The sequence below is a fragment of the Suillus subaureus genome (genome assembly GCF_016647635.1).
Source record: "Suillus subaureus strain MN1 chromosome Unknown BJ212scaffold_35, whole genome shotgun sequence".
In the NCBI taxonomy this organism is placed as follows: domain Eukaryota; kingdom Fungi; phylum Basidiomycota; class Agaricomycetes; order Boletales; family Suillaceae; genus Suillus; species Suillus subaureus.
This window is the reverse complement of record NW_024538591.1, coordinates 63,621-84,906: the sequence shown is the minus strand read 5'-3', so window position 1 is coordinate 84,906 and position 21,286 is coordinate 63,621. Positions and strand designations below refer to the sequence as shown.

General features: G+C 45.1%; 7 protein-coding genes across 7 annotated transcripts; 3 read left to right on the top strand and 4 right to left on the bottom strand.

Moving 5' to 3' along the window:
• Nucleotides 1–1,799: 1,799 nt before the first annotated feature.
• On the bottom strand, nucleotides 1,800–2,024 carry BJ212DRAFT_1279786 (uncharacterized protein; the record flags this gene model as incomplete). The annotated part of the gene is made up of 1 exon (XM_041331522.1): nucleotides 1,800–2,024. A coding segment is annotated over one exon (225 nt), but the record flags the coding sequence as incomplete, so codon positions are not given.
• A 5,045-nt stretch (nucleotides 2,025–7,069) lies between these two features.
• BJ212DRAFT_1570237 (cytochrome P450) lies at nucleotides 7,070–11,052 on the bottom strand (the record flags this gene model as incomplete). Its single annotated transcript, XM_041342042.1, has 16 exons — nucleotides 10,319–11,052; nucleotides 10,232–10,268; nucleotides 10,121–10,180; nucleotides 10,046–10,058; nucleotides 9,852–9,987; nucleotides 9,747–9,801; nucleotides 9,418–9,675; nucleotides 9,310–9,365; nucleotides 9,092–9,248; nucleotides 9,014–9,038; nucleotides 8,944–8,958; nucleotides 8,817–8,891; nucleotides 8,705–8,760; nucleotides 8,529–8,644; nucleotides 8,285–8,472; nucleotides 7,070–7,106 (listed from the first exon to the last, which is right to left on the bottom strand). The coding sequence occupies exons 1-16, from the start codon at nucleotides 10,802–10,804 to the stop codon at nucleotides 7,070–7,072; spliced, it is 1,770 nt and encodes a 589-aa protein (XP_041189001.1). The 5' UTR covers nucleotides 10,805–11,052.
• Nucleotides 11,053–11,586: 534 nt separating this feature from the next.
• BJ212DRAFT_615061 (cytochrome P450) lies at nucleotides 11,587–14,467 on the top strand. The gene is made up of 15 exons (XM_041343657.1): nucleotides 11,587–12,100; nucleotides 12,154–12,254; nucleotides 12,309–12,345; nucleotides 12,398–12,457; nucleotides 12,510–12,658; nucleotides 12,714–13,098; nucleotides 13,151–13,206; nucleotides 13,260–13,416; nucleotides 13,475–13,499; nucleotides 13,550–13,564; nucleotides 13,612–13,686; nucleotides 13,742–13,797; nucleotides 13,853–13,968; nucleotides 14,023–14,202; nucleotides 14,255–14,467. Exons 1-15 carry the CDS (start codon nucleotides 11,791–11,793, stop codon nucleotides 14,297–14,299), a joined length of 1,767 nt encoding a protein of 588 aa, XP_041189000.1. The 5' UTR covers nucleotides 11,587–11,790; the 3' UTR covers nucleotides 14,300–14,467.
• Nucleotides 14,468–14,634: 167 nt separating this feature from the next.
• Nucleotides 14,635–15,417, bottom strand: BJ212DRAFT_1448841 (uncharacterized protein; the record flags this gene model as incomplete). The annotated part of the gene is made up of 5 exons (XM_041338600.1): nucleotides 14,635–14,889; nucleotides 14,944–15,058; nucleotides 15,110–15,170; nucleotides 15,224–15,346; nucleotides 15,375–15,417. The coding sequence occupies 5 exons, from the start codon at nucleotides 15,415–15,417 to the stop codon at nucleotides 14,635–14,637; spliced, it is 597 nt and encodes a 198-aa protein (XP_041188999.1).
• A 582-nt stretch (nucleotides 15,418–15,999) lies between these two features.
• BJ212DRAFT_1484580 (uncharacterized protein) lies at nucleotides 16,000–16,479 on the bottom strand (the record flags this gene model as incomplete). The annotated part of the gene is made up of 3 exons (XM_041340820.1): nucleotides 16,000–16,040; nucleotides 16,091–16,349; nucleotides 16,405–16,479. 3 exons carry the CDS (start codon nucleotides 16,477–16,479, stop codon nucleotides 16,000–16,002), a joined length of 375 nt encoding a protein of 124 aa, XP_041188998.1.
• Nucleotides 16,480–16,548: 69 nt separating this feature from the next.
• Nucleotides 16,549–18,509, top strand: BJ212DRAFT_1380231 (methyltransferase domain-containing protein). The gene is made up of 10 exons (XM_041336629.1): nucleotides 16,549–16,689; nucleotides 16,743–16,991; nucleotides 17,018–17,125; nucleotides 17,178–17,218; nucleotides 17,276–17,407; nucleotides 17,462–17,677; nucleotides 17,734–17,945; nucleotides 17,998–18,051; nucleotides 18,100–18,282; nucleotides 18,338–18,509. The coding sequence occupies exons 2-9, from the start codon at nucleotides 16,882–16,884 to the stop codon at nucleotides 18,178–18,180; spliced, it is 954 nt and encodes a 317-aa protein (XP_041188997.1). The 5' UTR covers nucleotides 16,549–16,689; nucleotides 16,743–16,881; the 3' UTR covers nucleotides 18,181–18,282; nucleotides 18,338–18,509.
• Nucleotides 18,510–18,657: 148 nt separating this feature from the next.
• BJ212DRAFT_613913 (uncharacterized protein) lies at nucleotides 18,658–21,121 on the top strand. Its single transcript, XM_041343656.1, has 23 exons — nucleotides 18,658–18,791; nucleotides 18,838–19,084; nucleotides 19,139–19,172; nucleotides 19,231–19,255; nucleotides 19,319–19,372; nucleotides 19,426–19,439; nucleotides 19,489–19,517; nucleotides 19,573–19,598; nucleotides 19,646–19,689; nucleotides 19,742–19,751; nucleotides 19,801–19,818; nucleotides 19,867–19,892; nucleotides 19,949–19,974; nucleotides 20,026–20,066; nucleotides 20,130–20,217; nucleotides 20,268–20,283; nucleotides 20,332–20,371; nucleotides 20,420–20,523; nucleotides 20,579–20,638; nucleotides 20,698–20,725; nucleotides 20,787–20,844; nucleotides 20,900–20,971; nucleotides 21,019–21,121. The coding sequence occupies exons 2-23, from the start codon at nucleotides 19,057–19,059 to the stop codon at nucleotides 21,027–21,029; spliced, it is 852 nt and encodes a 283-aa protein (XP_041188996.1). The 5' UTR covers nucleotides 18,658–18,791; nucleotides 18,838–19,056; the 3' UTR covers nucleotides 21,030–21,121.
• The last annotated feature ends 165 nt before the right edge of the window (nucleotides 21,122–21,286 follow it).

Here is a 21,286-nt window from a genome sequence, read left to right as displayed (position 1 = left end):
GAGACTACAGCAGTTTTTGATAGCTTTGTGCTCCCCCCAGGCTTTTCTATAGCTGGCAGCAAGCCTTGGGCCTGAGCATACAATGGAGTTACTCCTATATTCCTGTCATGAGGGGCTGCTAGATAACTGCCTGGTTCCATGAAACTGGGAGGGAACTGGAAATCACTATAGCTTGAATCCATAGTGTATAGAGAAGATGAATGAGAGCAGTTTCTGTCCTTCTTTCATGTTGTATTGCTTATATTATGGCACCCACCATGTCTGGGCCTTCAATGTATCACTTTCTTGAACCCAGAAATGATCAATAATGAGCATTTATCATTCTTGTTATTGAGCAACAGGTTTCAAAGAAGATCTCAATGTGTACCTTGAATAGGTATTTTGAAAGAAGTGTTCATGAATTGCTCTGCATATTCTAACAGCAATCCAGGTAAAGTCTGTATTTCCATATACAATTTCTGGATGTGTATTTTTATGGGTAATCTTAGTATATTGTCAAGAAATCTCTCAATTTCTTCACATTTCCCTTGAGTGGTAATCTTTGTCATTGTGCTATGATCAGTGATATTGAAAATTAATATTATGTAATCTGCATTTGCCATCAGGCTTTGGAAGCAGACTTCAATATCATTCACACTTCTGTGTTTTGCAATGCCATCTAGCCCTGGGAGGCTATCTGGCATGTTCAGATATAGGTGGTGGGACTTTCTAATCTTTGTTCCAATCTCATTGCTTATACCTGCATAATTTTTGTCTGCAGAGGCAATCTGGGTTTGGGGAGCTTGAGATGGGCAAAAATTGCTTTGTACAATGATTAATTCAGCGCATTCATTGTCATTAAGCTTATGATAGTCCACTGACTCCCTTAACTCACCTGTTTTTGAGATTCCCTCTTTCTTGAAGATGCTGTCAAGGATTTATCAGATGGGAGTTCAATGGGGTTTTTTTCCAGTTTTATGTCCATTGAGAGTGATACTCTATGTAGGACACTACTATCTAGTCAGGGAGCCCCATGCTCTGCCCTTTCATCACATCCCCAAATGCACTGGTGTAAGGCATACCCTACCAGTCCACTGTTCCTGCTAGCCATTTTAGATGGGTGATGTATATAACTAGAGGGTGACTGTATGTAAAATTGTGTAGTGAGAGGTCTATCATGAAAGCTATAACACATGCTCAGCCACTTGTGTGGACTGAACAGAGATCAATGATGTTGTAGATGTAACATTGTCACTTGTATCTCTTTCTTTGTCTATGTTATCATGGACATTTTACATAATGTACCTTAAAAGCATCTCATCTATGTTTGTACATACCTCAGCAGTTCTTCCTGGATGCTGAGGTATGTTTTGTCTTTCTCTTACACACCAACTCCATCTCACTTTGTCTCATCTCTAGACTCTCTGTTTAGGTACTATTAATATTGAAGCAGTTCTTCCTGGATGCTGAGACTCTCTGTTTAGTTCAACCTTTAATAAATGAGGTATGCAGTAGAATTATAATAGGTGTGGTCCTTGGGAAGCAGGAGCATGCTCCATGGCTGGGTGAGGAGGTTGATGGGTACCCAGTGTGTCAGTGGGGGTGTTCCTATTTGCTACTGACTTAATTCCCAGGGCTGGGCTGGAGATCTCATGTGTATGAGTGGTGTTGTGTGATTAGGTAGAGGTATGGTACCAAATAGAAGGAGTTATTAGAGTGGCCTGAATATGATTGTTATATGATATAGTATGGTCTTGATTGTGTTCAATATGAGTCTTGCTCATGTTAGGAGGAAATCTGGGTAGGGAGTGTCAGGCTGTTCATGTGGTAGGCATCAGAATTTTACCTAGTATGGACTTCAAGTGATGGGTCTTGTTGATATAGTGAACTAGATGGGGGATGGCAGCAGGGTTGGGCAATAGATGTGATAGGGAAGTGGCCTTCCATCCCAATGCCTGGGCTAGCACATGGCGCTCTGGCTGATATTGCAGGCACACAAATAAGTAGTGATAGATGGTTTCTTCAGTTTGTGGACAGTGAGGGCAGTCCAGTGAGGCTACTTTTGTAAGTCAGAATAGGTGCTGGTTCAAGGAGAGGTGATGGGTGCATAGACTGAGAATGAGACTATTGAGACATTTTGAGAAGGAGTCCATAAATTGATGAAAGAGCATTCAAGAATAAGGGGGTCTATATGCTGGAGATGTAGATAACAGGGGGAGGCAGACCACTGCTTGGCCCATCTGGCACTTGTATATGCCCTATGGGCTTACTTGATTACTAAAATGCTAAGCAGTAGTGAACTGTTACAAAGGTAAAGGGGGAGATGCACATGGGGACTGCTTCAGTGGCTCCCTTCCACTGCTACTTTGGCTACTTTGTCCACTTCCTCATTACCATGAACTCCCTTGTGACCAGGAACCCAGTGAAGCATAGCATTGAAGTCTGGATTAGTACATTTGAGCCCTTTCATCATCCTCTGAAACTTGGTTGCTGGATAGGAGCCTAGATTGGACTAGAAACTCTTACCAGATAGGATAGCAGCTTGATTGTTGACCAAGATAGACAATTGGAAGGTGGGATTCTGTTCTGTGGCTATGAGCCTGGCTGCCAAGGTGAGACTGACCATCTCTGCTTTGAAAACAGTGTGCTCCTCCTTAGTGCCCAGATAGTAGCAGAGGGTGCAAGGGTGCTGGCCTGCACAAAATAGTATTGCTGCTGCTCTGATGTGGCCATTATGTCCAGAGCTGTCACTGAAGACTTGGATGTCATCCTGCAATTCTTGATGTTTGGCAATGGCCTCTTCTTGGGAGCTAGCAATGTGCATGACATATGGATAGGAGGAGGTGGGAGCATGACAAGCCAGGATGAGGGCTTCAATTTTATTGGGATTAATCCAGTAGAAGTGAGTAAGGTGATAGAGGGAGGAGTGATAGGACAATACATAACACTTGGCTGCTGTCCTGATTGTATTGTGGGGAGGATGGGTGTCCAGGTAAGCAGCCATCCTGATCATGGCATGGTAACAAGTATTCTGGAGCAGCAGAGTCATGGGGAGAAGGTTAGCATGCACTTTAACAATGTCAGTAGTGGTGCTTCTCATAGTGCCAGTCATGGCTATGGTAGCAATGCATTGGATGGAGGTAAGTTTCTTGGCTACTCCCAGCAATCCTCTCTGTAGGGTGTTAGTGCCTTCACAAAAAGCTGGCATGAACCATAAATCTGCTGCATACAGCATCTTGGGAACTGCTGTGGCCAAGTCAAGTTGCCTCATGAGACAGAATGGGATGCCTTTAGACATAGTGGACAGACATTGAAGTTGCAGGACATATGCTAGGCCCTTGGTCAGCACATTGTCTACTTAAGCCTTCCACCTCAGTTCTTGGTCAAGGATGATGCCCAGGAATTAGTGGGTGGGAGATGGGCAGATGATGACCCCACAAAGGTGTAGTGCTGGGTGGTCACATTTCCTGTTCATAGAAAAGTCAATCAAGGCAAATTTGTTAGTCTTAAACTGGAAGTCATGGTCCCTTCACCAGTCAAAGCCTCCACCTGGGCACTCTAGCATATCCTGAAGGATATGATGGGTTTCTGTGAAGTCCTTACCTATGGCCACTAGGGCCATGTCATCAACAAAGGCAGGGGTGAGTTTTGTAGGAGATGCACATCCTCATGTGGGCTTGGCAATGTCTACTAAGTCAGCACTGTAAATAATGTACAAGATCATCGAAAGCAGGTCGCCCTGCCCTATACCATTGTTAATGTTGATCCAGTCTGAGGTATATCTGTCAAAGTGCAGTTGGGTCTTGTGGTTGGTAAGAACTTGCTCTGTGAATCTGATTAGTTCAAGCAGTAGTCAGCATGTCTGCATATTGTGAAGCAGGTGCTTGGTGACTGCATTCAGGAACACACCTTCTGCAGTGGCTCAAAAAAGTGTCTTGATGTTTGTGACTTTTCATGTAATTGCTGTATTATGAGCTAGGGCATGAGAATATGACTAAGCCATAGGGAGGTGTGGGAAAGCTCTGCTTCTAAGCTTCATGTTTGATCCCTATAGCGTGGGAATATTATGTCATCAAGTGAAGATATGGTTAATTTAATTTGGTGACTCATTGAGACACTTTTTTGACTTTCAGTTTGGCCAACACAATCCCTATAATTCTAGTACTTGGTGCTCCCTCCTGTTGCTCTAATTACTTCTACCACTCTTCTATGCATGCTATCTATCAATTTGAGGCATTCCTCATCAACAATCTTGCCCCACTCTGCTACAATTCTCTCCCACAGCTGAAATAACCCCTATCAAGGATCTTGATAGATTGCAAGTGATATCTTGAGCAATTACCAGGGCTGTTCAATAGGGTTGAGGTCTGAGGACTGGACTTGCCATGATAGCACACTGATGCCATAGTTTTCAAACCATTTTATGGTCAACTTGAAGTATGCTTAGGGACATTGTCTTGTTAGAAGGTAACATCTTATTCAATAATTCTTGATTCTTGCATGCTTCTGAGCAGATAGTTTCCAAAATTGAAATGTGCTGCTCTGCATTCATCCTCCCCCCCCACCTCACAGAGAATTCCTACTCCATTCCACCTCATACATCACCATACCATCAAGTTTCCTACTTTACATACTTTAGTGTATTCTTGACTTTTTTGTTCTAGTAGTTCTTCTGCCTTTCATCACATATATTCCTAGCCATCTGACCCTATCCTATCGATTTTTGTCTCATCTGACCAGGTAGCCCTATTCCAGTCCTCAACAATCCAATATTGAGACTTTAAAGCCAAGGCTGGTCTCCTCCTTCTATAGACTGAAGATAGGAAAGGCTTTTCTGCCTGTTTACAGCTTTAAGATTGGCTGCCTTAGGAGTATTCTTGACTATTTGAGTGAAGAGAGCAGTGTAGATGATGTAATTAATAAATTTGGTGGCTTGAGCAGCATTGGCAGCCTGCCTAGTTAGAATATTATGAACAAGAGATTTTTTGTTATATGGTGTAAGCTTGAAAGGACAATCTAGTTTGATATTTTTCTTATCTGGCATGACTTTTTTATGATCCTAATGATAGTAACCCTGTTCAGACCAGTTTTGGTAGCAATCTGCCTGGTATGCAGATTAGAAGAACTGAGGATAATAATAGGGGCTATTTCAGCTGTGGGAGAGAGTTGCAGTGGAGTGGGGGCAAGATTGTTGATGAGGAATGCCTCAAATTGATAGATAGCATGCATAGAAGAGTGGTAGAAGTAATTAGAGCAACAGGAGGGAGCACCAAGTACTAGAATTATAGGGATTGTGTTGGCCAAACTGAAAGTCAAAAAAGTGTCTCAATGAGTCACCAAATTAAATTAACCATATCTTCACTTGATGACATAATATTCCCACGCTATAGGGATCAAACATGAAGCTTAGAAGCAGAACTTTCCAACACCTCCCTATGGCTTAGTCATATTCTCATGCCCTGGCTCATAATATAGCAATTACATGAAAAGTCACAAACATCAAGACACTTTTTTGAGCCACTGTATATTCCATATGTACTGTACACTACTGCATACATCCATATAATACTCCATACCATACTGTTTGCTTCACCAACTGCCAATACCATGTACAGTATACGGTGTGACGATCATATTCCCACTAGGCTTGCAATGGCCATCTTTTGATATAGGTGATGGAAAGCTACAAAACCATCAACTGCTTTTCCCACACTCAACCCGCTCCGGATGCATATTCCTGCACTCTGCAGACTTGCGCATTCACTCCCACACTGCATGCATACCTGCAGTCAATTTCCTGTGCCTTCAGACTACCTTACAGATGTCCCACATCAGTCCATTGTCCATCCTACCTCATTGGTACGTATTTTTCCTTGCCTCATGTGTTGTAACAAGTGTTGCAGTCTTATTACATGTCTTTACATATTCCTACTGCCTGTCTGTCCTGTCCCTTCCATTTCCGAGAGGGTTTAGCTAGTATAAAGTGCCTAGAGTGACTACTTCATATTTACTTCCCTTCTACAGTATTTCCTTCCCTTAGGTTTTACTTAGGAGCAGTCACCATTAGTGCGCGCTTTTAGCCCCTATTGGTTACCTTATACCTGGACACCTTGTCTTGACTTTCCTTACCATGCAATCAATACCCTTGCCCTCACTTGTTACCCATGCCATTCCTTAAGACTTCCCTACCCCTTACCCTAGCATCTCACACTCCCACATTAACCACTCATTAACCACTCATCAACTGCACTTCCACATTCCTGCACTCTATGTACCCTGTGCACTTGTTCCTGTGCTCTGTGCACTTTTGGGTCTTAGTATCATCAGCCATTCTCAGTAGCAATTCCCTTTAGGGTCGAACATTTTTGCTTGCAAGTGTAGCAGCTAGGCAGAGCATCAACCTACAACAATATTTTTGGTTAGGCACTTTAACAAGTGTCTAGCCATTGTTGTGTTTGCACAACGGGTTCACCATCTACCATATACAGTACAGTGTGCAGCCCTACACAAGCCTTTGGTGTGCAGTGTAGGAGGAGGTGCAGTTGACTGGTGCAGCCCCAGATAGGCAGCAACAAGAGCATAGCATTGACAGTGATGGGGAGGTGATGTTGATGGTGAGGTAGTATATAAGTAGATAAAACCCGAGATATCAAGATGTACCCCAAACAGGTAGTCTGTGGATAACAGTGATGGTTCAATACAATGTCAGAAAGGGACCTTTCAGTCCTTGTACTCTGACAAAAGTTAGTCCCCAATATTGCAAAATTCAGCCAAATATCTGTATCCGAACATGCTCTATTATGATTATTTGATTTGAAATATTTGCTATGGATTACTTAATGGCAGATATGGTGCTCACCTTTTTTCTATAATGAATTTCGTCAGATTTCCAGATTCTCACTCATTCTCGCCAGGGATTATTTTGGCTCAAAGTCTGGTGCACTATCGAGTGTGTAGATTGGCTTGCAGTGTCATAGTTTCTTCCCTTCACACTAATATACTATTAAAGTACATGATCTTCTATCTAGGTACCTATTCATGTGCAGAGGAGTCTCTTCCAGATACTGAGATAATATATATTCTATCTAGCTCACTCCCTGCATGCCTGCTCGCCTCTGATCCTCAGACTACATACTAGGGCAACATCATCTGAAGATTTCACTGCCACGTCAACAGCGCCACATCGTGACGTCCACAACGAGAGTATTAATGAAAAATACCAATAAAGGAGACACCAACGAAGGAAACGGTGACGAAAGGAGCAAACATGCAAGTGGCGGGGATACGCGGGTTATATCTTACCGCTCAGTGACGGCTGCAACGTTAAGCCGAAGCGAACATGTTGAGTATTAGAGTCTGGGGATCTGTTCATTGTGGATGTTGTGAGTTTGTGCGGACTTTGTTGGATATTTGGCTCAGGGTTGGAAGTTGTTCGAAGGAACCAAGGTAAAGTCTAGCTGACAACAAAGTCGTACCATAAACTCTTCTTCGAAGGAATCGTGCAAGGTCCGACTGATAGCAAGGTACCAGAAACCGAGGGATACCGGGCTTGGCGACAAAAAGAAGCTCACAGCTCACCGACAGATCCCAACGGACATTAAGCAATGAATCAAAAAAAAAAACACTGACTCGGATAGTGCATGTTGTTGTATTGCAGTACGGCATAGTAATTCAACCCATTGACGCAACGTCTCGAAAGCTAGGCCAACTATAGGCAGGTATGAGAATGTCCTGATCAGCTTCGCCGATATTGCACTATGCAACAATTCGGGTTCACGACAGCATTGCAGTCACTGCCACTGATGGAAGAGCATGTATCAGCTAGTACCCATTGAGTTTTGTTATTTGAGCAACACCATACCTGAACATTGGACGACAGCTGCTCAAACTTCTCCGCAGGGCCTATCATACATAGGTTAGGCTTGGACGTATTCAGGCGGTTACTTCGAACCACCTTAACAATGGAGAGCAAAGATAGCGGTACAGATGACGATACAGCGTTGAGAATCTGCGAGACTCGCGATCACCACAGATTAAGTTCAGCCGCAGAGTACCTGTCAAGCGATTCCTATAACTCTGAACTTGAGTGATACTCCACGCAATATAGCGTGTGTTCATATTTAACAATAACAGCAATAGCAACAAGATAGAAAGCCAAAATCGTCAGTGAAATGAATAACCTTACAGTATTGTCCCACAGCATCAAGGTCATGATTAGTTTGTGACTTCGACATCATCTACAGCTTCCATCTTAATCCACATACCACCCTACGAGGTAGAACCTGATTAGATCGCTGTAAAGCACCTCGAAATAAGACTTGCCATGGCATAAAGTGTCAAGTGGTTCCTCGGCCTGAATCGTTCGATGGCCTGCCGACCGTCTTTCTCAGCCCACCACGCAGGTGGGCGCATCGCAGGCTCGGGGGACAGCGTAATCGTGAAAAAGTTTTGCAGTAAACGAATGATCATGAACGACATTTCGTTGTATGCAAACTGAGGGGGGAAAGGGGGGTCATGAGATGGGTGGGAATAATGAATAAGCGACATACTTGTTGCCCCAAGCAGATTCTGGGTCCCGCGTTAAATGGCAGGAAAATGAAAGGATTGGGAATCAGGTATTTCTTCACGCGCTCGTCGAGCCATCTATCCGGATCGAATTCCAATGCTAGAGTACGGGGTCCGATTGAATCGACAATGTATACGTAAACGAATGAAATTTACTTACCATCTGGTCCCCATAGATCGATTCTCCGGTGCATAAGGAACACTGAATAGCTGAGCCTGAAATTGTTCAAGTAATCATGCGACGAATCTAGACGATCAGATATGATGCATACATGGTGCCCTGTGGGATAAACAGTGGCTTCTTCCCATGTTCGGGGGATGTCCATGTAGTGTCCTGTATGTTTTCCCTAAAAGCTCGCGGGTCAAGTCCGGCATCTTCGACGTAGCCTAATAACATACCTCACATCAAAGGGGCTACGCGGTTGTGGTACGATGTAAAATACGTCTGAGATCAGATTCAATTGCTTACACAGCGGGGAAAAGACGCAGTGTTTCTAAAGATAGGTTAGCAATATTCCCACGAACGATGGGAAACGAGAATACGCACCATTGAGGATGGCTCTGAGATACTTCATCTCCTTGATATCATCATACGTGGGCCTGCGAGTTAGCCCAACCTTCGATATGATTTCTTCTCTGAGCCGAGTGAGGAACTCTGGATGCATTGCCAACAAATAAATAGCTGATGTTAATGTTGAAGCCGTCTAATAATTATCCTTCGTTACAGACCCTGGTAGGATGATTCAAAGGTAAATGCAAGCTTACCGTATCTCTTCCGGCAAGTAAAATATTTAACGTCTCATCTTTGATGATTTTAAAATCTGAAAAGGAGATTTTCAACAACAGAAATTCCATGGTAACACGCTATCTCACCTGACGTCAAATTTACGAGATGGTCAACAAGGGTTTGGTCGTCTGAGAATTCATTTTTATCAAACTCGACAGCTGTGCTATTCTTCTCCAGAGCGTCTTTGAGGATCGGATCTAAAAACGCGTCTACCACTTTCATATGTAGCTCAGTGCTGTCAGCAAGAATCTCATTAAGTGGCCAGGTCTGCCCGATAGAAAGACGCCGGTTTATACTCTGTTGAGCTTGAGAGAAAGCATATGAGAAGGCGGCGGCGGCGTTGTCTCCTTGAATAGCATTTGTGAATTCTGATGCGTTATAGGGGTAAGGGAGGCCAGCGAAAGTGAATCGATACAGTGCCCAAATAGGAACTCCGATGCAGAATCAAGCGTAAATCTCGAGATGAGATCCTGTGATGGGATTAAAAGATGTCAAAATGCCAGCTTGAAGGAGCCCGTACTTGGAAGTCGACTGTCAAGCCCGCTCTAAAACGTTCCTTCGCCAAAACGATAGCATGGTCCGCATGACGGTCAAAGATCTCAAAGTGACTTATCCGATCATGAGTGAAGAAAGGCCGTGTCATGGTTCGGTGAAGCCTGGAAATACACAGGCTAAGATTCCCTATCAAAGGTAATCTTCAAATTCATGGCTCACTTCCAGATTTCGCCTGGTGGCACAACCAATCGGTCAGTCGGTCACAACATAAAAGGCCTGCCAATGCGCGCTTACCATCTGAATTAAATACGCCCGTTCCAAGGACAGAGTCAGCTGCTTCTCGGAACTTGGCACCTGCATCGAGTCACGTGTTACATGTCAACAGACGGCATCTAAGGTGCATACCTTTAACATAGTTATCAAAGTCAGTTGCGAGAATAGTCTATGTGGCGTCCGATTATTAAATATCTTCTAGTATATATTGAAGCTTGCCTTGATGTGTTGCGGCTCCGTGGTCAGGATAAGGTCCTCCCAAAAAAAACGAAAATTGATAGTCGGCCCGAGTACCTTGATCTCGTCCTCTAAAGGTCGTCCTACACAAAAGGATGATTCCGTAAAGCACAAGCATGGAATGCACGAAACAGAGACCATGCCTAGGTATTCATTCTCTGACCTCAGGACCATGTTAACTACCTTGTCCAGATTTCCAGGCCATTTGCCCTGGACACGAGGAACAAGTCTGGCACCGAGTCGATTGGCCTTTCGTTGTTGCGATCTTTCATCCACAAGAACGTAAGCCGCAAACCCAAGAGGTGCTGCACCCAAAACCACTGCAGATATAAGCCATGGAGAAACTCGGATGCCTTTTAGAGAGGTCAGGCGTGCTACGATGATGACGGAGGAAGCGACCGGAACAACGACGGAAAGCAAGCCCCGTGCGAGGTAGGCTACGCCAGGACTGACCCAAGATCGGGACATAGCTTGGAGTTAATTACCAGTTGGTGACCCAGATTGGCAATAAAACCCAAGGAGTACTAGCACTCGTGCACTTGAAGTTGCCACCTAGTTGATACAGATGATGGTCGCTATCGTGGAAAGCGTTCAAACCAAGTTCAAACTGCGGTGATCTAATTTCACATCATGGGGTCACCCATATGTTACAGCCTTAAGTTACATAAGTAAGTGTTGCATTGATGATGATCAGTGCTAGTCATGGAAGTCCGCAGCATTTGTGAATAATTAATAAATTTTGCAATTTTATATCTTGATATAATCCAGATATGTTTTGACATATTTGTTTAGATTGGCCAGATTGTGTGCAGATTATCGTTCATTTTACTGTACCTCGCTATTGTTGGGGTCACTCATATCACAGCAGTCTCAAGGTAAGTTATTAATATTTATAGTATCGCACAGTATGGTCTAGTGGTCTCGTGTCCGATGGGTGAGGACGTCTAAACTGATATGTAACTTATTGCTGCAGAGGCAACCTGAAGACCCTGCGATTGAGACTCTCATCTCATAGCTCCTCTCAAACCTTCTACCCCCGAAGATGATGCCCGAGCGCCCGCCCAATCTTGACGCTAACTCAAGGCTAATCTGTCTTAGCATCTGCTTTAATGAGAGTCCAGAGTGACCGGATCATACCCCAAGCACTAGCACACGCCGCAACCTTCTTCCGTTCTTCCTTTAAGGTAGAATGTTCGCCACCTCAAACTATGGTAATTTTCTCCATGTATGGTCATTTGTGTGGGGAATGAAACCCAAAGGAATAGAACTTTCCACTGTCCATGCGGACGTTGTCTCACGTCACTCGATGACGGAGGAACGGAATCAAACGTTTTGTAAAATGCTTTTATACCCGTTAGTTCTCTGTATTGACCCACAGTTCTTGTTCATCCTCCCGAGTCGCACCTGGATTTGAATTTGCTGTCATCATCACTTGCCGCCGAAAGTAAGTCAAGATGATCACACCGGGAATATCATTCCTTGGTCGTACAGTCGTATCAGCAGGCTCTCTATATTTTGGCACTGTCTGCTTAGCGCGGTTCGCGACAAGGTCGGGTATATCCTTGCCACCATGGATTTTGCTACTGGGTGCGACCAGTAGTTTACCTATCGGGTTTGCATTGCGCATCCTGTACGTCGGTATTGTCGTCGTCGACAAGCTGCAAGAATGGGTGCCCGCCTTGCGTCCCCTCTTAAGGGCAAACGATTCGGTAACCTACGACATCATGCTCAAACTAATGGATCGATTCAATAATGGCTATCCTGGTATGACTATCTGTAATTCCTGCGTGTTGATTTTGTCTGAATTATTTGATCAGGTGATGGACTGGCGGAGATAGTTGCAGAGTTCGGATCTTGCTTTAACCTCCATGTCATGTTCGAGGACGTCATATTTACCGTGGAACCCAGCCACATCAAGGTATACTGATGTTTTCTTCATTGAAGGTATGGTACTGATAATGTCGATCCTCAGACTATCCTAGCATCCGAATTTGAAAACTATGTCAAAGGTGACGAGTCGATCGTATCTCCAGTGATCGGCGTCTTAAACGTTCTATACAGGGGATAAGTTCAGGCATTCGATGTCAAGTGTTCTCGGAACGGGTGTTTTTAATTCTGACGGTAAATGAACTTCTACTCGGTTCCCAAGCGACTAACAGCGCGCTTAAAACAGGTGAAATGTGGAAATTCCATCGTTCGATGACAAGGCCTTTCTTCAGCCATGACCGAATCAGTCACTTCAATACCTTCGATCGTTATGCCGAAGACGCTATCACACAGATGAAGGCCCGTTTCCGTGCCGGATATCCCGTTGACTTTCAGGTCAGCTGCCAAACATATCCTACTATGACATCACAATATTGACACAAAATTATAGGACCTGATGTCGCGTTTCACGCTCGACTCCGCCACGGAATTTTTATTTGGCAATTGTGTGCACAGTCTTTCTGCAGGACTACCTTACCCGCATAATATCTCAACGACGGAAGCCCTTACCGGGAAGGCAAAGATAGCTCAAGACTTTGCTCAGGCGTTCGCAGATGCACAGACAATTATCGCCCAGCGTCCCCGCAAAAGTTGGGTCTGGCCTTTGTTTGAGATCTTCAAGGACGCCACCGCAGCGCCTATGCAAATCGTGAACTCGTTCATTGATCCAATCTTGAAAGAAGCTATTGCCAAGAAGCAGTCTCATACCAGTGGAAAGAAAAATGTTGATGACGACGATACGACATTACTGGACCAACTTGTCCAGATGACGACAGGTAGGGCGCCAGCACTCTCGCGTATCGTGAAACTGAATTTTCTGGTAATAAGATCCCGTGGTTCTGAAAGATGAGATCTTGAACATCCTGATCGCCGGTAGGGATACGGTAAATCTGCTGTTTGCGTTCGCCTGAATATCAGCTAATTACTATGCACGTAGACTGCTGGGACGCTCACTGTTGCCCTATATCTGCTTTCCACGCACCCGCATGTGATGACCCGCCTGAGAGAGGAGGTCATGACAAAAGTTGGACCTACGGACAGACCGACTTACGATAACATCCGTGAGATGAAGTACCTCCGCGCCGTTATAAACGGTATACTCGATTTTTTGTGGCTTGTTTTCACTTGATCTCTGACATGTTCACTTTACAGAAACTATGAGGGTTTTTTCTCCTGTGTAAGCTATTTGAATCAGGAATCTTTAACCAGTCTAATTGTATTTTTCAGACCTTTCAATGTTCGGTATGCTCGGTATCCTACGTTCCTACGAAATGCTCACATCATAATAGCGAAAGTGTCAAAGCATCTACTCTACCTGCAACCAGTCCCTTGGATAAGCCAATATACGTCCCTCCAAAGACAAGGTACAGTAGTGTTTTCCTCACAGAAGTTGCAACGTAACACAGATAATGGCTTTAGTGTCAGCTACTCCGTTTTTCTAATGCATCGTAGAAAAGATCTTTGGGGCCCTGATGGTACGCACGCCATTTGTTTCGAATGATTTGTCTACACGCACTGATATTTTGCCAGCCGATGAGTTCGATCCCGACCGCTTCCTTGACGAACGGCTACATAAATATCTTACGCCCAAACCTTTCATATTCCTCCCCTTCAACGCCGGCCCCCGCATCTGTCTTGGGCAACAGGTGACACTCCTTCCTATTCCTCACTTCGAAATTCTCCTGACCCTCAGCTCATAGTTCGCTTACAACGAGATGTCATTCATGCTCATCCGCCTCCTCCAATCCTTCTCTTCTATCACTCTCCACCCCGAAGCGCAACATCCAGATACTCTTCCGCCTGCTGATTGGGCTCAAGCAGAAGGTCGCAAATCACGCGAACAGTTCTGGCCGAAAGCACATTTGACGATGTATGCCCATGTACTGTGCTCTCCTCTTCCTTCGTTTCTGTGTCACTAAATTCATTTGCTAGGGCGGTCTATGGGTCCGCATGACTGAAGCTGAGAACGCTGATTGAATGATATAATGACATATTAGGGAAGTGTACTAATAGCACTTTAATCGCGCCGAAAATCCTTTGTATTACGAAAACTTTCTGTCTCTCAGACTGTAGCTATGCTGTCCTTTCCTTTCAATGGTATGACCTGCGACGATTCGCAGAATCTTCGTTGCATAAGTGCTACCATGGATGTGTTGTATCGTAAAGTTAATGTAAATGTCATCATGTAAATAGCACATCTCGCGAGGTCCACTTCTCCACACCTAAAAGAAAGACTCGCCACAGCTCCCCGCTCCACATCATTCAACTTCGGATATTAGTATCCATGCCTCCTTCCTCTGACGTCACCCTCCTCACCTGACGATGTTACGCATGGACAGGTCTCCTCCGTAGTTTGTGGCGCGGCGGTCCCAGCGCCCGTGCATCGGATCGTGGAATGCCTTATTGGCAATCGCGAACAGTAATGACATCACGAAGAGGGCTAAGACGAGGATCCAGCCTAGCCAAGCGAATGCGAGTAGCGCAGTGAGGATCCTACACGTGCTGTACGTCCAGCAGGAAGAAAGGTTACCCCACCTGACGTCAACATCAGGTGGGTTGCTAGTGTGCTGCGCCCCAGTGTGAGTATTATGAATCATGGTGAAAGGGGTGGAATGACGTACTGTGGCAACGGCAGCGCCGATGAGCCAAAGAAGGAAAAGGATAAACAGACCAACGAGCTCTGCGGTGAAGGTGTTCATCCTACGATGCTCGTGTCTGCCGTGTATGGTGCGGGCACTGATGCGAGTGGGGTTAAACTCGGAGGGAATGAATGTGGATCATACGCACATAAACGTAGACCAGAATATGGTGATAATGGATGTTATGAGCAGTTCGACCACGATGTGATCTTGACGGGCTTAAGTGAGGAATTGGGCGCTTATATCGTAATGATAAACGTACCGTAAAACCGGACGCCTCCGTTCAGAGGGTCATGTGGCGACAGGTGTAAAGTGTAGTGTAGCCTTACTGCGCACAGCGCCATAAGGACGACTGAGAAGAGAAACTGGACAATGAAGTCAGCATCTCGAAAGACATGCGTTGGGCTCGCAACTTACCAGGAGGAAGTATACGAAGACTCGTACGAAGTGGATCATGGCGGTAGTGTGTAAGGATGACTCAACGAGGTGTGTTTACAGATATGTGGGGCTTTATATGCACTACAAGGGTAGGCACGAGGCAGCGGTCTTCTCGCCTAAATGAAATCATGCGGCATGTTACCATTCCCGTTGCCGATAAATTACAAATAAGTAATGGAGCCTTGTGTAATGTGGTTGAAGGAGTGAGCGGCGATGGAGATGATGTGTGAACAAAACGAGACTACAGCGAACTCAGGGAGCGGTGAATACTTCACGGTTGTGAAATCCATGGAGAGAGGGTTGTGTTTGATCGCTGGACAAGCCAATCAAGTTGCCAAACGCAATGAGTTGCTTCTCGGAGGTGCTTGCCACGTTGATTCGCCTCGAGGCTTTCAATAGTAGCCTCATTGAGGTACATGCGCCGTTTCACGTGAATTGGCAATGGTCGTCATCTGCGTCACTGGCGCTGTCTAGTGGAATGTGCTGTGCATATCAAGTGAGTTGTGAAACCGGTTGCTGAGCTCACTTGTATAAGATGGTTCAATCTGCCATGATAATAAATTGAACAGAGTTGTAGTCGCTGATGATGGAATTACAAATCTAACGGCCCGGACGAGAAGGGGTCATGACATCATGTTCCGCTGCAGAGGACATGAGATGAAATCAAGGATGAATCACACTGAATGCAAACCTCGACTCCTTTCTTGCTCTCGCATGTGCAACTGATCTTCTCGTACCTTCAATTCTTCTTCTCGAATGTTCAGGTCTTCTTCCCGAAACTTTAAGTCCTCCTTACGCAGCCTCAGACCCTCTTCTATCGTCGTCAGACCTTCCTCTCGTGCTATCACCTGATCCTCCCTGAGTCTCAACATCTTCTCAGCCGCTTTTAGCCTCTCCTTTAGTGCTTGGCTTTCGCTATCAGATACATCACCTTGATCCTTCCGGTTTTGCTGTACTTATCACATGTCGTCGAGAATATGTAATAGGCACACTGAATGGACGTACTAAATGGTCTGGTTCCTTCAAAGGAGCTTCGGTAGTACGCGTGTAGATAGTTTCCATATCACTGTTGGAGGACATGGTGGAATTAGTGAGCAAGCAGAATTTGCTAGCTTGCCAACTTGGGGTTGTTTCTAATCTAAGCCTAGACCCATTTTAAATGTCGTAATCCAAGTGAAAGATTTCATCGCCACGTCGCCCGTGAAGACAACGGTTTATATGTACTGCGCGTGCTAACTTCAAAGAATCCTATAACGAGCCAACAGGGAGCTACATCTTTCTGCAGCCTTGGTCAGTGTCATTCACAGTCTTGAACAGCATATCAGCTAATTACATACAATCAGTGCGTTAACTCAGCCAGTGTCGCCGCAGCGCGTGGGTACACGATTCTCGTTGGTTATCATTATTCCCCACATATCATTTACGCCAGCGTATACCCATTCAGTCCTGTCATTACCGACCACCTAATCATTAACATCTGTCATGCCTATAGTCTGGCAGAGACATCCTCGATATTTCCTCCTCGTGGCCTTGGTTCTCACAGCAACCTTCTTCCTACTCAGTCCATACGAATCACCGCTCTCCACCGACTCGTATGCATGCCTACTATCCGTGACAGTACCCTTCCAGCACGACTTGACCGAGCAGAAAGGGTCTATCAGAGATTAGTAGCTAGTCGCAAGGACCTAATACAAAGATATGGCACAACCTCTCGCGATATCATCATGTACGTCCCACCGGCTCACCAGTCCTCTTATGGAGAGTCAATTATGTTTTAGGTTTCCACCAGATAAAGATCCATGGCCAGCATACACTGTCTGTGAGTTTGGTCGATGAAGATCTCCGTTTGCCATTAGGCATTTACCAACATTCTCAGGGAGCTTCTTTCCTCCGTCTTTCGACTGTCCGCACGAACTAGAGCGCATAGGTGCACTGGGGGATGGCGGAAAGTGGGCATGTGGTATGTCCCGACTGGAGCACAAACCTGACTGTATCATATACACTTTTGGTGTGCCTGTTCATTCATTTCATTTCGGACTAATACTCATTTGCAATTGCGCAGGTATGAACTATGAAACAACCTTCGAGGCAGAGCTCCTCGAACGGACACGGCACTGTCAGGTCTGGGGATACGACTATCGCTCCAACTCGTTTGGATCCCACATCAAGAACAACTACCGCGCACACTTCTTTTCATGGGGCCTTGCCAACTTCGACTCGCATGAATCGCACAATAATCCTAAGCTGTATACTCTCAAGACACTGCTTCAGATTAACAGTTCGTATGCCCTTCTATCTCCGCTCCATTTCCTGCTAATAAAGTGCTCTGATCAGAGCATGAGCATATTGACGTACTCAAAATTGACATAGAGGGTTGGGAGTTTGAGACACTCTCACAGATCATACAACCATACATTTCGTCCGGGGAACCACTACCATTCGGACAGCTTATAGTCGAGATCCACGCCTGGGACAAGAAATTCGAGGATTTCTTGCCTTGGTGGGAGATGCTAGAGCAAGCTGGATTGAGACCATTTATGAATGAGGTGCGTACTGAATCTACGCATCGCACATTCCATCCAACATCGTATTATTCAGATAAACCTCGTATACCAGAACTACAACCGAGGAAAAGACACGGATCTCGCAGAGGTTTGTCGAGCTTCGATATTCCTGAATATGAACTAACCAACCCCGTAGTACTCCTTCATCAACATCAAAGGAAACAACATCTTCATCTCGGACCCGCAAGGTGCTCCTGGGTATTCGGATGTTAAATAAGCACTACGCTGATTACACCTCGCGGTGTAATAGTACACACGATGGAGGCTCCGTGGTGGCGTGGATATGACGACGTAGTGGACAGCCATTGGTCAATTTCGTGTGAATACCACACTATGGATATACGCATATATTAATGATCGAGTATATGTTGCAGGTCCAGTGCAAGAAAGTGCTGTGGTGCTCCGCTTTGGCTGTGTTTCCTTAGATCTAAAGGTACTGACCGCAGCATAGCGGATTCCAACCTGTGTCTGTTACCTGAAAAGACGTTTTTGTATTTCATAAATGGCATGTCTAACTCTCGGGTTCTTTCGGGGCATCGCTTTCTCCATCATCGGCTCAGCGAGTTATGCCAAGCAAGGGTGTTGACAGCTTTAGAACTCAGATAGGTCTATGCAACCTGCAGGCTAATGTCCGACCAGTGACACAGGATGACACTGCCATGTATGGAATAAAGCGGACAGTTGAAATCTTCCATTCATCAACTGAGGCCCGTGATCAACTGCCTGGCATCAGATTCTAATGATGATCAAAACAATTGATTTTTCGGCAACTGCACAACAAATGTTTACCCAGCCAAGTCCAACCAAGTGCACTACGGAGGCCTCAAGGTGAGCATTTTCCCGACGATGAGAGGAAATGTCAAGTTATTTTTAGTTTGGGAGATCAAGTGGGTATTGAGCGCCAACTTAAAAGCCAGGCCTAGGGTCCCCGTGCAAACCGCGCCAAAAAGATTTAATACCGATAAGCTCCCTCTTTAAGCCTTCCATCGTAGATACTTGATCTGTTGGGACCTGACACCCCGCATCATAAATGCCTGGTGGTATACAGCCACCTCAAAACGTGTTCTTCCTCTCTATACACTGATTGTTTGTTATGGCGGTAGACATTCGTGATACGTTTGGTGAGTGTTTTGTTCGTAACGTTGTCCCTAGGGGTGGAATTGACCTTTTTGTAGGCGCAGGGCTCATCGGGGGTATGGTAGCTGCAATGTACGTCGAGAGTCCGTATTCTTCCGCCTAGATTGACAATGTGATTGGATAATTACAGCTTATATGGTATCACGACTCTGCAGGTACGTCGTATGTCATCTGTTGAAAGTGGTAGCACTTACTAATTATCCTCGAACCCCTGCAAGACATACTTGTATTATGTGTATTACCCCAGAGATACCCATGGCCTGAAAGTACTGGTGCGTCGTGTCTGGTTTGTGCTGGATTCTGGCTTTTTACAGAAGTGTTACAGGTTGCGTCCATCTGGTGATTTTCTTTGCGTTTGGTGGATTGTGCTCTCCTGATTGCTTTGCAGGGTCATCGACACTCTACACGTCTCCTTTAGTGAGTAATGGATGGGCGCCTATATTGACATTTACTGAATTGATTCCCGTTCAAGTGTGTCATGCTCTGTATTACTACCTTGTGCGCACCAACTGGATTCTCGTGTTTGAGATTCTGATTCGGGATAGGTGACGAATTTTGGTGACCCGGATAACCTTGGAACTGGAGTTTGGTATGTACTTCCCGAACATCGCAATGATTTAGTGCTGAGTCGTGCATCCTAGGTCCCTTTTTGTGAGTGTTTAATGTTGTGTAATTCGACATCTGACATATGTGGAATCAGACATCGCTCGGTCTAAATGCAAGTCTTTTTCCATCTGAGTCTTCCTGAAGCTAACGTTGGAAGTAGCTCGTCATGGCTGTGCTCGTGCAAACGTGCGTGACGGCTCCATTAGCGGTCTGTAGAGACGTATCCTGAGTGTTTTTGTCAGATACTTTGCTTTTCGGATATACCACCGTAAGCATTTCGTTTCAGTTGATTTGCTTATCTTGAATCTTTTCGGGGTAGTAACCCGCTCCAAGATCCGATGGTGGCTGACATCCTTTCTTGTAAGTTGAAGCTCTCTGGTCCATATGGTGGTTTGGTACTGAATGGTGTTTTGTCATCTCAAGATGTTGGTCGTTCTCGCACACTTCGGTAAGATTCCGTATACGACTCGTCAAAGCAGCTCATTGATCAGAGACTTAGCCTTTGGATTAGGTAGGCTTCCTTTTCTCATTTCACTCACACGATGCGCTGAGCCAAAGTAGAGACAGTTATCTTCATGTGAGTACTCTCTTCAATATGTATCAAATGTAATAAAATTCCTCTCAGGTTCATCAAGAAGCAATTCAGCGCGCTATCGGAGATCACTGTACGCTGAAAGACTAGTTTGACTATGTGTCCTACTGACAGTTTTCAGCTCTATGCTGCTACGCCTTTCGCTATTACTGCTGTTTTGTCCGATGTTTTCATTGCTGGTTCACTGTGCATTCTTCTCCACGGCAATCGCAGTCCTGTCGTCGAGTAGGTTTCAATCCCGCATGCTGGTATCGCTGAGATTGATATTGACTGTTATCAGGACTAACACACTTGTTAATACGTTGATCGTATACGCCATCAATCGTTGTCTACTGACTTCGTAAGTCTCTTGTCTGATAGACATGGGCGATGATATTCATCTGACTTCTTATTTTCCAGAGTCGTTGCCGTGGCGGAAGTCATCGCAGTAAGTTCAGGCGAACGAAGCAGGTCAATACTTTTGAAGCTGATATTTGTTTGCCACACAGTTTGCTATCATCCCAGGCAGTCTGTGGTTCATCGCGATAGATTTCGTTATCGGAAAGTGTGAGTGTAACCACGTATCTCAGGTAATAAGACGTCTCACCCTTTTATTCTGCAGTATATGCCAATTCCCTTCTTGCATCCCTAAATAGCCGAAGTGCCCTGCGAGGACGTAACCACACTCGCGATGGCAGTACTAGTTTCCGTGTCAACACTATCAACCTAACTGGTTTGCAGTCCTCAAGTGACAGGGACAGCAGTGGAGGGACCCAGAGTAAAACGACAGCCAGCACTGTCTCCGCTCGTGCCTGTGGAAAACCGGTTCCAGGTATAGATATCGACCAGCTTGAGGTGAGTTATTGTTCTGCTTCTTCGGTTTATCTCATCAATTGACAACGGAAATGAAGACGGGTAACTTGGGTGAAGTCTGATATTTGTGTTTTGCTGTGCTTGATTGTAATACACCCCTTGCCTGTCGACCTTGCCCCTAGTAGAGCGCTTTGTA